Genomic DNA, 13,549 nt, shown 5'->3' with positions numbered 1-13,549 from the left:
CTCTCTCTCTCTCTCTCTCTCTCGCTTCTTCCCGAGAAGTGGTCCACTAAACGTACTTCAGGATAAAATTATTACCCTCGCTTTGATATAATAATGGCAGCCCTCCTCGGCCTGGAGCCTGTGTTCGGTACTTGGATGTGTAGTCGCTCCACTGACGAAAATCATGACAAATTCCATTTCGATCGACTCGATTGCTTACAGCTCCGTAACGATTTTCGGTACGTTAGCGTTCGCTCTTCAGCCTCCCACTCGAGTGTTTGTTGAGAGTGTGTTCGAAACCCGTCCACCTTGGCACAAAGAGGCTGGTTTGTAAGATGTCTGAAGTCGCCTAGCGCCTTACAAGGTGAATTGTACAAGAACCATTATTGAACGCTGGAAGAAAATGCCCTGCTCCAAAGAAGTGGGAAAAAAAAGAAAAGTGTGGAGCAGCTCCCCGTTCGGTTGGAATTCTGAGCTCGTTGAAATTGACTATTTCTCCGTGAAACGTGATGTTGAAATGGCTCAATTTCTTTAATTTGGCGACCAGTCAGAACGATGCCAGTGCTCGTTTTTATGGTATCCCGGGCCAACGGAGCAATGGGAGGGCCTCGGGAAATGCTGGGAATGGTTTTCCGAAACCAATTTTATTAATTTGACTTTTTACGGCTTGCTTGCAAGATCATGTTTGCTTCGTTGCAAATGTAATGTTGGTGTTTTGGGTGGAGCTTTACTTGTTTGGAGGCTTAAAATGGGCTTTCGAAAGTACACAAAAATCACGAACAAAGCTGTAGCTAACGCATCGATTTGCTCACCATTATACTGCAGATAAGTGTGTATGGCTTTCTTTATTCTCTTTGAACCACCTCGTCATACCTTTACGAATTCAACTGTACCTTGATCCCATCACTTATTGTTTTAGATTTTACAATCCTTTCAAACATTCATTTGTCAAATAAATGTTCACTTACTTTCTGCCAGTTTCAAGTAAAAAACGCGTTATGATTGATTATTATCACAGCATAGCTCATTCCAAGGGCTGAGTTTTCGTTCCAGCCATGATAAGATAAACGTGATAGCACTCATTCGCCCACGGTAAAATCAGGTACAGTCGCCCCCGTGCTACGGTTCGTCATAAATTCCTACAGGATCTTAGCCAAACGATTTGCATTGAATGTGCCTTCTCAAGCCTTCAGATCACTCATAACGATGTCCGCTCTCCGGCTAAGAGGCCGTTCTTCATCCCAAAGCATCCTTACAGATTCGGAAGGTGAAACGGCTTAGGCAAAAGCAGACGCAAGTAATAACCATGATGAGAGATTTGATCCGATGATGATGTATCAGCTCGAGGTTGCGCTTCGCACCAGCTCGGGTCGTCTGCATTTCCTTGTCCCTTGACATGAAAGCGCTGGTAGCAAAATCCTACGCTGTCTGGGTAGGGATAACACTGACGAGGATTTATCACGTTTGGATCGCTTTGACGGAGTCATCTTGTGCCGGAGCGCAAACAGCAGACTTGTGCCCATTCCACGGCGCTTCAAGGTGAGACGAAGTCACCCGAAAGTCACACGCTCCAACTGCGTCATTGAGGTAGTCTGATTGGGTGTTACGTGCTTGAAGTATTGTCGGACGTGATTTATTGCTTTTCGAATCGTTGCGATGGAGTGAGCTTTTCACGGTCTCCGCACGAGGGCGCCGGGTGAATTCTTAGCGCTCTTTCTCTTTTGACTTCGAAGTAAATGCGGCCCAGAACGAACGTAGACGACGACGACGTTCGGCCTTCAGTTAGCATAGTGATATTAAATGCGACGTTCGTCAGAATTAAGACGAGCCGCGTGTGCCGAGGCTTACGCTACACACAATCTTCACACGTTAAAGCCGGAAAGCAGTTCAAAACTTGCTCCAAAGTTTCGTGTTCAATTTGTTGTATGCTGTGGTATGGGCTAAGCTTAGAGGGCACCGAGGCCATTACTCGGCGTGATTTATAATGTGTGTATTTGATGGTCCGTGCGCTTAAATTGGGCTATTTCATTTTTAATGGTTGAAATCGGAACGAGTTTTTCATGACGGAAGCTTTTATTTTTTCTCTCATCGATTCGTTGCAAAAAGCAATACAACGCAACAAAGAAAGTTATTGATTTAGTGGATGTGATTAATGTGGCAAAGAAATGAAACATCTTTAAAGAAATCGGTCAAACGTTAAGTTGGAACGATGAAGAATGATTACGGTTGATGTGACTGGTGATGGTATGAGCTTAACAAAAGATCATTTGAACGGAGAAGAACCTACCGTCGATTACGTGGATTTTTGAACCTAAAAGCTTTCCGTAAATTCTCTCGCTTACGGAAAGTTGATTGAAAAACCACAGATAAAATCAGGAACAGATTGCTCTCAAGCAACGATTTAATTTGCTGTTACTGGAACGCAATTACTTGAACAACTTACCGAGCAAATTAAAACCAATTAGCTTGGCCCAGTTTTGCCCAGAAAATTGTGTTAATTTTGGCACAACCAGAAACGGTGAAACTGTGCACGATTGCAGCACCGACCCGTTTGTGGGCTAATTTTTCAATAAAATACACCCGAAATTGCTGGAGAAGATTATTTTGTTGGCTTACGTTCGCCAGGCTCATTAATTCTGTTTTAGCACACTTACGACAACGATAACGATTACCTCAAACAACCTCAAACGGTTGCGCAAAGACGAGGTTTTGAAATGGTCGGTACGCGCAAGAAACGTCCGGCTCTTTGCCAGGCCATCGAAATTAGCCAGCAATATATCAAATTTATCCCCTTGCCGAGGCTCATTGTGAAAAATTCCCCATCCAGAGTATTCATTAATTTGAAATTCATTCCGTGTTATACTTTTTCTCCATGTCTGGCACCACGGAGCTTGGCAATGGAAGCCGGGGGCCGGGCGGTCGGCACAGGAGAGATAATAAATATTTTAACAATTTTGCCCGTGCAAATGAACGGGATGGGCCCGGTTGCCTCCGTCTCCTCAGGGAGACCTTTCCGTAGACACACACACACACACCACCACACAGATAGGCCACGTACTGTATCTATGGCAGTAGCGCAACTTCGAACCAAATTCTGACTACGGAACCAACGTCTCCCGCTTCACGGTGGCGTGATCCTTCACCGCTGCACATTGCATCACCAGTACCAGTTTGCTGATAAATACTTCTCGAAAAACGAACCACCGGAGCAAAAGCAACAGCGAAACGGCGATGAGAAAAGCGAGACAAAAATCGAACGTATGCTCGCCCTAAATCTCGAGGGATTCGTACTCTTTTGACCCCGCTGTTCATTGCATGAGGCCCGAATGGTAGCCCGGCTCAATTTACTACCCTCGCACGACGGAGGGTAGAAACTATTTAAACATTTCCTACCAATTTTCAACAGTTTCAAACCAACAGTCACGGTCCCCCAGCCCGCCAGCTCTGTTTGCTATCGGTTTCGCTGTGCACTGCAGCAAATGGAGCAGTTTCCGGTCATTCGAATAGTTCGTGTGCCATTTCTATGTATTTCACCCGGGAAATTCTTTTTTAATTACCTCGCATGTCGAGGTTTTTCTTTCGCTGGCGGTCCCATCCAGGGTAATGGGTGGAAAATAGATTGGATTGGGTTGGGGGGATGGGTTGACTGGTAAAACATCGATTGCATTAAGTTTGCTCGAGCTGAGAGGGCGCAAGAAGCTAAACGTTGGAAAGTGTGGTTGCCGGGGCGTAATGATTTTATTTGATACTTGAGATATTTCGCTGGCATCTTAATGCACGCTCGGGACAACCGTATCAATGTTAATGAAAGTCTTTGAAATGGGAGCGTTGTTAAAAGGCAAATGGCAGGGCTTTCAGCTTGATTTAAAAGAAATCTGACTCGTTGCGGTGGGTGGGTATGCGTTCATTGTTTAAACACGAAGTAGAATGACTCGACGTCTTTGTAATCCATCCATTCAACCAACTAATGGCTTCTTGTTGAGATAGTTTTTAAGTAGAAGAATTATGAAGCTGATAAGAACTAGAACAGCTAGAGATTATTTCAAAATGGATCTTGTCCAATCGAATTTTTCTTCACGAGAAAGGGCTTAAAATAACCGAAGCATCTTAAAACACATTTCGAATAAAAATTTATTAACCATTGCGTTGAACAATGAATCAGTATGAATCTTAAAATCGTCGTGACAATATCTCCTGTATGCTTTACACACTTTCCTTGATCTACATATGCAGGATTGACAAATCATCCTCGGATAAATCAAGTTAAGGACACAAGAAATGACAGGCCAAGCTCTCCCGAGGATGTACAACCAACAAAGAAGAAGAGGTCTTCGAGTCTTGTGGACAATGTCTTTGCCGTGTCTTGCTAGAGCTATCTTTAAAACTAGCTATTTGAGTTTGCAAAGTCACTTGTGTTATTCTATAATCTAAAAACTTCTTTACGGTTTCTTCAAACTTGTTGGTCGTTACGCGACTGAAGTTTTCAGGCTCCTGGTCGCTTGAAACATCTCATATGGTTTCAACCCTATGGTTGAGTTTCTGTTTACAAAAAGTTTTAACTTTTTTATCGCTTGTTCTTCTTTATTTTTTGCTTGTTTCATTGATCAATGTTATCGTAAAACCAAACATTTTGTATCGTATTGTTTTATAACAAGCAGCAAATACTGTTTCATTATTTGGCTTAGTTGTGATTAATGTAAGATTTAAAATGTGTTGACAATTAAATAAATCGTCAATCAGAAGCCCATTCCGGTCCTCTGAATTCCAATCATTGACACACAAAAAACTTCACATACTCACTTTAAAATCGAAATCAAATTTAATGGCTTCTGAACAAACAACCTTCAAGTAAGGTGTTCTGCGTTCCATCCAATGGGTTTCTCCGAACCCATCGAGTTCAGCACTACACGCACATTTGGATACATTCGCCCGTCGCTTTTTTTAACGGTGAAAGTGCTGTTCATAATTTCTGTAAAACTTTTCGATTCACATCAAACATTCGGCATCATGTGTTCAGTCTTTTCTATTTTGTTTTTTTTTTATCTGCCTGTGCAACTTTCCCGACACGTGTGATATGCTTACGAATGCGGAGATTGGCCGTCTTTCGATGAGTTTCGCTTCAATGAAGGTTGAAATTTATTCGCTTCTTCACTGTGTGCGTCCCGTTCCATCTACCTTTTTTTGCAAACATGATAAATGGGTTACATTTATCATGTAGTGTATACGTGAAGACTCGAAGGATCGGGCTATCGAGTTTTGTGATCTGCCAGACTGGAGCAACTGAACGGACGGTTCTTCCTGTGCACGGGAAGGCATTGCTGTGCAGTATACCGTCAGAACGCAGATTATCTGGAACGAGTAAATTTGTGTGTTCAAAAAGTTTTTTTTCCCCCCCAAACGTGTTTTATTACGGTGAGAGAAAAGTTTTACCATTCGTCAGTTTCGATACTCCGTTACGAGAGACTTTGGGTATCAGCGTACATTTGCTTATTCTAATCTACTTCAGTTGCACTCGGCTCTAATCTTTTCCCCGTACTTGTATTCTTCCATTTTCGCAGGCCTTGTTAAGCGGAGTAGAAGGAGGAGCAGCATTCGGCGTCTTTTCACTTTACACACATACACCAACGGCACAGCATCACGATGGGGTCGCCCACTGTGCGATCGAGCGCGGACATCGTTAGCATACTGCTGCTCACTGTGATACACACGGGAACGATGGGCTGGAAGCTGGATAATCGGAACATCATGTACACTAATCAGGACATCTCGTACGAGTGTCCAATCAACACCATGTGCCGGTGTGCGAGTTTACCGAACGAAACCGCACTCCTCGAGATCAATTGCAACGAGGTGTCGCTTTACAAATTTCCCGGTGAGTAGAACTAACGAACAATCTCGCTACGCTCCCTATTTTCCTTCCCACCTTCCATCATTCCCCACAACCCGTACCCGTAATCCTTAATCCGAATCAAATGTAGTGTTTGTATGCGATGGCCTCTTTTTGGTTGAAAGGGGAGGGTAAGCCAAACCAACCGTTTAAGATAACATTTTAAATGCAAACAAACAACAATTTTCCGCAAAGTCAACTGAACTGCTCTCGAGACAGCTTCTCAATTATTGTAGACAATGTTTATTCATCGCAGTCGAGGGCGTCCATGGACACGCCGGTAGATTGGCCGATACGGGCCGGCCCTGGTCGGCTTTTAAGCAAGATTACGTTTTGCGGCAAACAGGAACAACCGGTACAGCTGGTATCGTGCCATCGTGCGTATCGAAATTTTATTGAAGAATAAATATTGACCTTCAAGCGTAGTTTGCTGTCACCGTGGATCCAAAGTGATCGGGTGGTACGCCCGTACTTTTTTCGTTTGCTCCTGCAAAGTGGTCCGGATGGCTAGGGTGCGGTGTGCCAAGGTAGAGCCAAGAACCTTTTCCCCCAGCCCGAACTCGGTGATAATCTACCGGAACGGTGTAGCACGGTGAATTTAAATTCTGTTCACCTTCACTGATAGGCCCGTTTTCTAACTGGCTGTGTCGACCAGACCCGGACGAGAGTTCCGTCGCTTCCGTCGTCAGGCAGACGCACTAACCTGGGGAGGGCATCCTGAAAGGGCCATCCAACGACACGCTTCATTCGTCCGAGAGGACTCGGTATGGTGGATGGATGTTTTTTTCCTGTTTCTTCTACTTGTGCTGCCTGCTCTCAAATCCACCAACCTAAGGTGGATCCCATTTTTTGCTTTCTTGTTGCGCATTCAAGGGTGTTCAGGGTGTTCGCGTGAGCAGGTAAATTTGGGTTTGTGGCCAGGCTTGTGTACCGGGTACGTTTGCCCGTTGAGGCGCAGGTGCCGGCCGGGGACACCTTCGGTCGGTACATCCTGCAGTCTAGTTCACCAAACAACCTTAAGCAAATATCACTAACAAGCTAGTCGCACTTCAATCTTCCTCCGAGCGAAAGTGCCCTTTTGCCCGGGTCTGTTGCTAGCGCGGAGCTGAGACTGAGGGAGCACGGTGTGTTCCTTTACCACGGCCAGGTGCCAGGAACATCAACTTCATGGTTCGTTGTGTAACTGTGAAAAAGTAGGTTCTAGTCAGCTTTTGCTTACTCTCCCACTAAACCTGCACACACATGCAGATACACACTTTTGGGCCGGTTGAGAGGTTCTTTACGGCACGAAGTTCTGCTTGTTTGGCAGAACTCGTTGTCTCGTTCCTTGCCGGACGTTTCTTGTTCTTGAATCAACTATTTTGCTCGCATCTTACGGCGCCGCTCACCACTTCTTTGCTGAATGGTGTTGAGAAAAGAAATCCTACCACGGTTCATCCCACATGCCCCCGGTTGACGAGTTCGTTTGCTTTCATTGCCAGTAACATTGCAAATAAGAGGATCGGGATTGTTTATTTTGACATTTTGTAATGTTGCGATTTCTTTCTCTTCTTTTTTTTTGTGGCGTTGGTCCTTCGGTTCTCCTTTGACACTATGCTCATCCTTTCTATTGACTTGCGGCGTCCGTGTATCGTGCACAAGCTTCGCGAAACTTTTGCTCCACCGTTTGCGGAAAGTGTTGAATCCCTTCGAGAGTCTTGTTAGTGTCAGCTCGTTGTTTGAAGTATCTTAAGTGGTTTCTCTCTTTCTTCTCTATTTGCTTCGTTTCCTGGTACCAATACAGGTGAAAAAACACCTGCAACGATAAAAAGGTGCTGTAGTTTTGCTGAGAAATCAAATTATTCTTTAGTAAAAGTCAGTCAATCTGGCCAGTTTGAGATTGGCAGCTACCATTGGCTGTGCGGTACGGTGGCACACCTGACACAAACTTCGCACACCGAAGAATGTGTTTCGAAATGGCGCATCATTACGATCAATATGTCGAAGTGGCAAAATGGAAGACCGCAATTTGTGCAACCCTGTGCTGTGCTGTGTGTTCGAGTGGTGACAACTCGTTATTTCCTGTGTACATACCGAATGTCGCCCGGGACCGGGGTTTGACTCTATTTGTTTACTTCCCGGACCATGTCAAAACCAAACCGTCTCCCCTGGGTGGGCATGGTTCGGACTACCTTCGGGTTTTGCCAACCTGGTGTTAAGGGAATGAATAAAGCGCGCTCTATTTATTCGCTCTTTCATAAAAAGGTACACGTTTGCGAAGGGCCGACCCGCTATAGCGATCGATGTGTCGGAAACACATGAATACGAATCATTTCACTGGGAGTTTTGTGGGTGGAAATGTTGCTCTATCCTCACTCTACATTCGGTTCGGTTGAAGTTAAAAATGGAATTATGACGTGCGCGAAGATGTAAGGTTTCATGTTTTGCAGTGAGCAAATGTTAGCAAATTGACATTTGGGGAAGATAAAAAAGAATTACTTGTGATTCGTGGTTCCATTCGCGTTTCTGTTCTGTGGTGAAATGGAGATTGATTTTTCTTTTCGCACATTTTAGCAAAGGAAATTTAGATGGATCGTGAAGATGTTTACGACAGCATGAAACTTGCCCTGTTTTTTTGTCAGATTTTTCAAACCTGACCCAGTTTTGTCTTTATTACAAAAATTAATCTTCTATATTAAAGTCTGAATCATTCGGATGAAACAGGCTCAGAAACGTAATTTCTTTATAAAAAAACATTCTCAAACATTACTACACTGTCCATAAAACGTAACAAAATAAAAATGCTGTATGTGTCTTAGTGGCAAAAATTATCACAAAATCACCCCTTAAAGGCTAGCTGGTACGTTCACAATAGTAAATAACCATCACCAAGCGTCTCCATCAAACTGTCTCGTAAAAAACTTTCCGCCCACCATGAAATCCGCGTTATCATACATTATTAGTGTACAGTCCGAATGTCCACAACCGTGGAACCATCCGTGTTGTGACTACCCGAGCAACATTAGCCGCTGTAAAAACGGGTGAAATATGGCCAATGAAATATTGAAATGCACCATAAAGAAGGTGATTCTGATCATCGAGCCGTCGGTCGGTGCAGTGGTGAATCCAGCGAAACGGGATCGTGAAATACGTTCGCCTGCGAATCGGGTTGAACCAAAAAGGTGGGAAAAAAGGACGGGCGTTGAAATATACGACGACAAGACAACAGGGCGCCACTTAGCCAGCTTTTCGATACCCCAATATAACATAATCCTTCGAAAACTGGTCGACGATCCAGTGATGGCGAAATAGCGACGTTGCACTTTTTATCCATCCCATTGGCGGGAACTAGGCTGTCCGCTCTCGAATTGCCTTACATGGTTATAAATGGGACCAACGGGTAAGTCCTGGGATAGTGCAGTGAGAACCCCCGTGTGCCGGTTTGGCACGGAAGCAACATCATGTGGAAAACAACACGGGAATAAAAGCAAATTTATGTAATGTGCAGCAAAGCACCAGCAATGATATCTGTTCTTCGCCCATTGCTTCTCCGATTCAGGTAGTAGCTTCAACCAATTCTTCCAAACATTGTCACGAAAACGGGGCGAAACTTGATCCTTTTTCTCCGTTCGTCCGTCCGTCCGTAGCGTTTGGAAAGTGGGGAAAGCCCACCCGACCCGATCCACTGGCACTCCCTCGCAGGCTGCACCTGCTTATCTGTGTTGTTCTTTTCTCATCCCGGAAAACATCAAACGTATAACGCTTGTTCAAATGGTTTCAAAACAGAAGAGGAAATAAAACAAAGGCACCGAAATGGGAAGATGGGCAACCGACCTTCGTCTCTCCCAGCCATCCACCCACCCGTGCGGGAAAGATTGGAAGAGCGAAAATGGTTCTTTTGGGTTCCGGCAGCAAAAACAAAGCTAACCGTTTTTGTCATCTTCATCTTGCTGTTTTAGGTTTGCTCAGCCGTACATTTTCACCAACGGTGTAAGATGGGAAAAATGCCAACCGAGCTGAAGATACAGTCATCAAATGGAACGGAACGGGTGGGATGGGGTTACCAAGAACTCAATACACCGGCAAAGGGAAAGCTGTTGTATTTCGCACTGCCGGCGGAGTTTTCTTACAGTTTTCCTGTATGTTTTGTTAACGGGAGAGTGTGCTTTGAAGTGGGCAGGGTGAATGCGTGCCAAAGGTGCTATGATCCTTTCGACATCGGGACGCTACTACTGCCAGCTATCTCCCAACAGCCGGAACGAGTTTGTACCACTGTAACGCTGTGAAATCTTGAGGCACTTAGTGTAAGCCTCAGCTGCAAAAGGGGTAGTTGAAGAGAAACCTTATGTTTGTTAACATTGCAACTAACAGTAAGATACACCGTGTGACAAAATAACAAAACAAAAAAACGCAAATAAACAAACAAGACAAGCATCGTGCGATGTTTAGGGGATAAATGGTAGCTATTCTGTTGTTTTAAGATGTATGTGCACTTGTGAATGCTCTCCTTTGGCGACGTGTTACACGTATCAACTACTTTCACTTTTTGTTAAAAAAAGGCATTTCTTCATTCTTCTTCAACAACATCATGGCTTAACAATAACTTAGGGCTGATCCCATTTCAAAGTGTACCAGGTCTGTAATGCATGTGAGTAGTTTTGGTTAGTTAGCTCAAGAGCTGCAGTAAGGCCTTACTTCAATAAACTAAGAGGTCAGGACGTGTTCTTTTATTTTGAGAAGGAAGTTCCTCGTATGCCAAGAATATTTGACCATGTTTTGATTTTTTTTTTTTGCACTGTAAAGCTCCACACATATTCGGAAGTTCTGCACTCACGTTATAGCTCTCCATTTCTCCTCCATTTGAAGAATCTCTGCAGGCGCTTAGTTGCTCTACATTCACAAAGAAATTTTGGCGTTACTAAGTAGTTCTTTTCTATCCAGGCACATCTCACTAGGTTTCAATGCACTTGCAATGTTGAATTATTGTTATGAAAAAGCTCTATCATCAACAGGTACCTTTGGACCCCACGAAATAGCTCCGTTCTCGCTTTGACGTTCTGCCGTCACATAGTAATCTCATTCACTTTTTAGCTCTGATTGTAAATTAATTATAATTTGTTCAGTAGTTTACTTATTGGTTCTGAGAAATCTATATAAATTGTACTTAAATTACTAGAAAATATTTGTTCCGACTATATTTCATACAGGGATAAATATAGAAACAAATTAAAAACACACCGGATTGATATCAGCCTGGGAAAATCGTAATTGAACTGTGGCACGATTTAAATTCCTTTCTGAGAAAGAATGTTTTGCCCTTAAATGATTCCCCATTTGAAAATGTGATGAATAGTCAAAACCCTCTTTAAAAATCGATTTCGAGTGTATATCGGCAGATAGTGCTTCTTCATAATGTTTCACCAGATCCTCCATTATCACCGCTGTGTACAATAAACGCGCGCTGTTGAATATCCTGCAACGCGGCTTTATCTCTGCATGTGTATGCGTTTTGTTGTGGCACATCGTAGCAAGAGTCAGCCAAACCAGTGCAATACCAGCCAGCAACACAAACCCTACCTTCATAGTGAAACAGCAACGACGACAACAGCAACGGCGTACATTCGCCTGTCCCCAAAATGGACCGCAAAAGCACAAACCAACAACAACAACAAAAAAAAAAAAACCTACATAACGTCTATGTACATAAACACAATTCACAAGCACCAGGTCCGTGGCCGCGTACGTCTGTCACGTGAGTGAACGCCCTCCGCGCGGTAAGCCGACCGACGGCGACGGCCATCGTGACGAGCCAGCAGCCCATGTGCGCACGTATGCGGATTCAAGGTTCATGCGGCTTTAGGCAGAATGAAAATATAAATAAACAAACAATGCGAACATTTATAAATATGTATAAAGCAGTGAAAATATTTGCATGACATTTTGGAATATTTTTGCGCTCCGTTACCAGATTTAGACCGTCGATTCGTCGGCGATTCACGGTCCGGGTACGTGGGACGCGGCCGAAGCATTTGTATGCGTAAGCTTTCGCATGCGGTTTTCGCTGGCTTAAATAATCAATGGCAGTGGCAATGGGAGATCAGCCGACCACGATTTGCGTGCAATGTGATACGCTTCTAGCCGGTAGCTTTAAGGATGAGCTAATACGACAAAACACTTTGTGGCCGGAGGGCGTGCATGTGTTTGTTGTGTGTGACGCCATTTCGTGCACGCATGAATGGTATGGAAATGGTTTAATATATCACACTGAAAAGCTTATTAGAAATAGAAATTTAGAATTATAAAAAGTCTATTTTAGCATTTCATTGGAATCTTACTTATTTTTTAACTTCTGCTATAGGTAAAAATATTGTTTACATTTTTAATAATTTTTTGATAGCTTGATCCGCCACAGAGTCCAATGCGGAAAAATCTATTGGCTACACAACCGGATCACCCCATGTGGTACACGATGGTGCAGCATTTTTAATCCTTTCTACACAAACCCATTTTTTGTGTAGCTTCGTGATCCATTTCAATATTTCAGATGACGGTTGATATCATATCCCAGAATATCGGTGCGTATTCCATATGGTCCATCGATTTCCACAGTACCTCATCGGATCACGTGGAATAGGCACGGCGATAATGCGATACATTCCTCACTCATGGTGATAGTTGTTGTCGTTGGTTTTTGTTTTTCGATCCCTTCCATGCTTTTTGTTTTGCTTTTATAATCGAACCTGTGGATGGGCACAAAAACAGAGCGTTTATCATGTCGGTGTCGTACACCACCGCTGCATCGCATCCATTTATCCATTCCATCGATCAATATAAACGTCGAATTGTGGTATGTGAAGTAGCAGATGTAGACTTATGATGTTACATGACCCAGCACACGCAATTGTGCGCCTGTGAGCCCCGTTGTTTGGGTTCGTGGCAAATTAAATCACCAGCGAGCACACTGCTACAATGGCAAAATGTGCACGCGGGATTAACTCCATTTAATGGAAGAATGGGGTTTCATGCGGCCGTTTATCATACTTTTACCGGTGTTTTTGCAATATTTTTGCAATTTTTTACTGCTTTTTTATTTTTAGATTGATCTCAATTTTAACATAGGTTGAAGATTGTTTAAAGCTCTGCAAAATCTTGAAACAAATAAAATCTTTTTAAGGTTAATAAAAGATTGACTTTAACACATTTAAAAATATGTTACTATAAACTAAGTCTTTGCCTAATGGGTGGTTAATCCTTGTTGCTTTGACCTTTCCACTAGTCGAGCTAAATCCCCAAATGAATGAACCCACGTTTCCCTCTGTCAAAGCTCTCAATCTCCATTGTAAAACCCCTCAGACGCTCTGTTAAATTTCATTCAATTATACTGCCTCCTTCAACTAGCGCAAGACAATAAATCTTGTTGCAGATTTGTCTGTCCACGTCCACGCTCTGCAGCAATCTCAATCTAGTGCCGCACCGTATAATAGAATTGTCCAAAAGAGTCTCTGAAGAGGCTCGCGTTTTTGTCCCGTTTGACAATTTCATCAGCAAATCAACCACCCACGAAAGCTTAGCTATTTGTTCTTCTGTTCACGCGATGGTTTATCAAGCCCTACCAAAAAAAAAAGAGTGAGCAAGTGACAAAGTCAATATTAAATTTATTTAATTTACACCGAAACGCCCATCTCAAAGTGCTCGTCCAGAGCG

At 43.4% G+C, this 13,549-nt stretch overlaps 1 protein-coding gene across 6 annotated transcripts in view; it reads left to right on the top strand.

Annotated features, from left to right (window-relative positions):
• LOC118512696 (chaoptin) overlaps nt 1-13,549 on the top strand; it is an 80,313-nt gene that overhangs the window by 25,187 nt on the left and 41,577 nt on the right. For 5 of the 6 annotated variants that reach the window (XM_036057504.1, XM_036057506.1, XM_036057505.1 and 2 more), the window contains exon 3: nt 5,538-5,851. In XM_036057504.1, coding sequence (XP_035913397.1) covers nt 5,620-5,851 — 232 coding nt within the window. In that variant the 5' untranslated portion in view covers nt 5,538-5,619. Of the gene's footprint in view, nt 1-4,795; nt 5,852-13,549 lie in introns of those variants that run through there. The other variant, XM_036057510.1, reaches the window with a different exon arrangement.

This window comes from Anopheles stephensi, chromosome 3, assembly GCF_013141755.1.
Source record: "Anopheles stephensi strain Indian chromosome 3, UCI_ANSTEP_V1.0, whole genome shotgun sequence".
NCBI classification, from domain to species: domain Eukaryota; kingdom Metazoa; phylum Arthropoda; class Insecta; order Diptera; family Culicidae; genus Anopheles; species Anopheles stephensi.
Note: the sequence above shows the minus strand (reverse complement) of the source record. Positions and strands in the feature narration are given on the sequence as shown.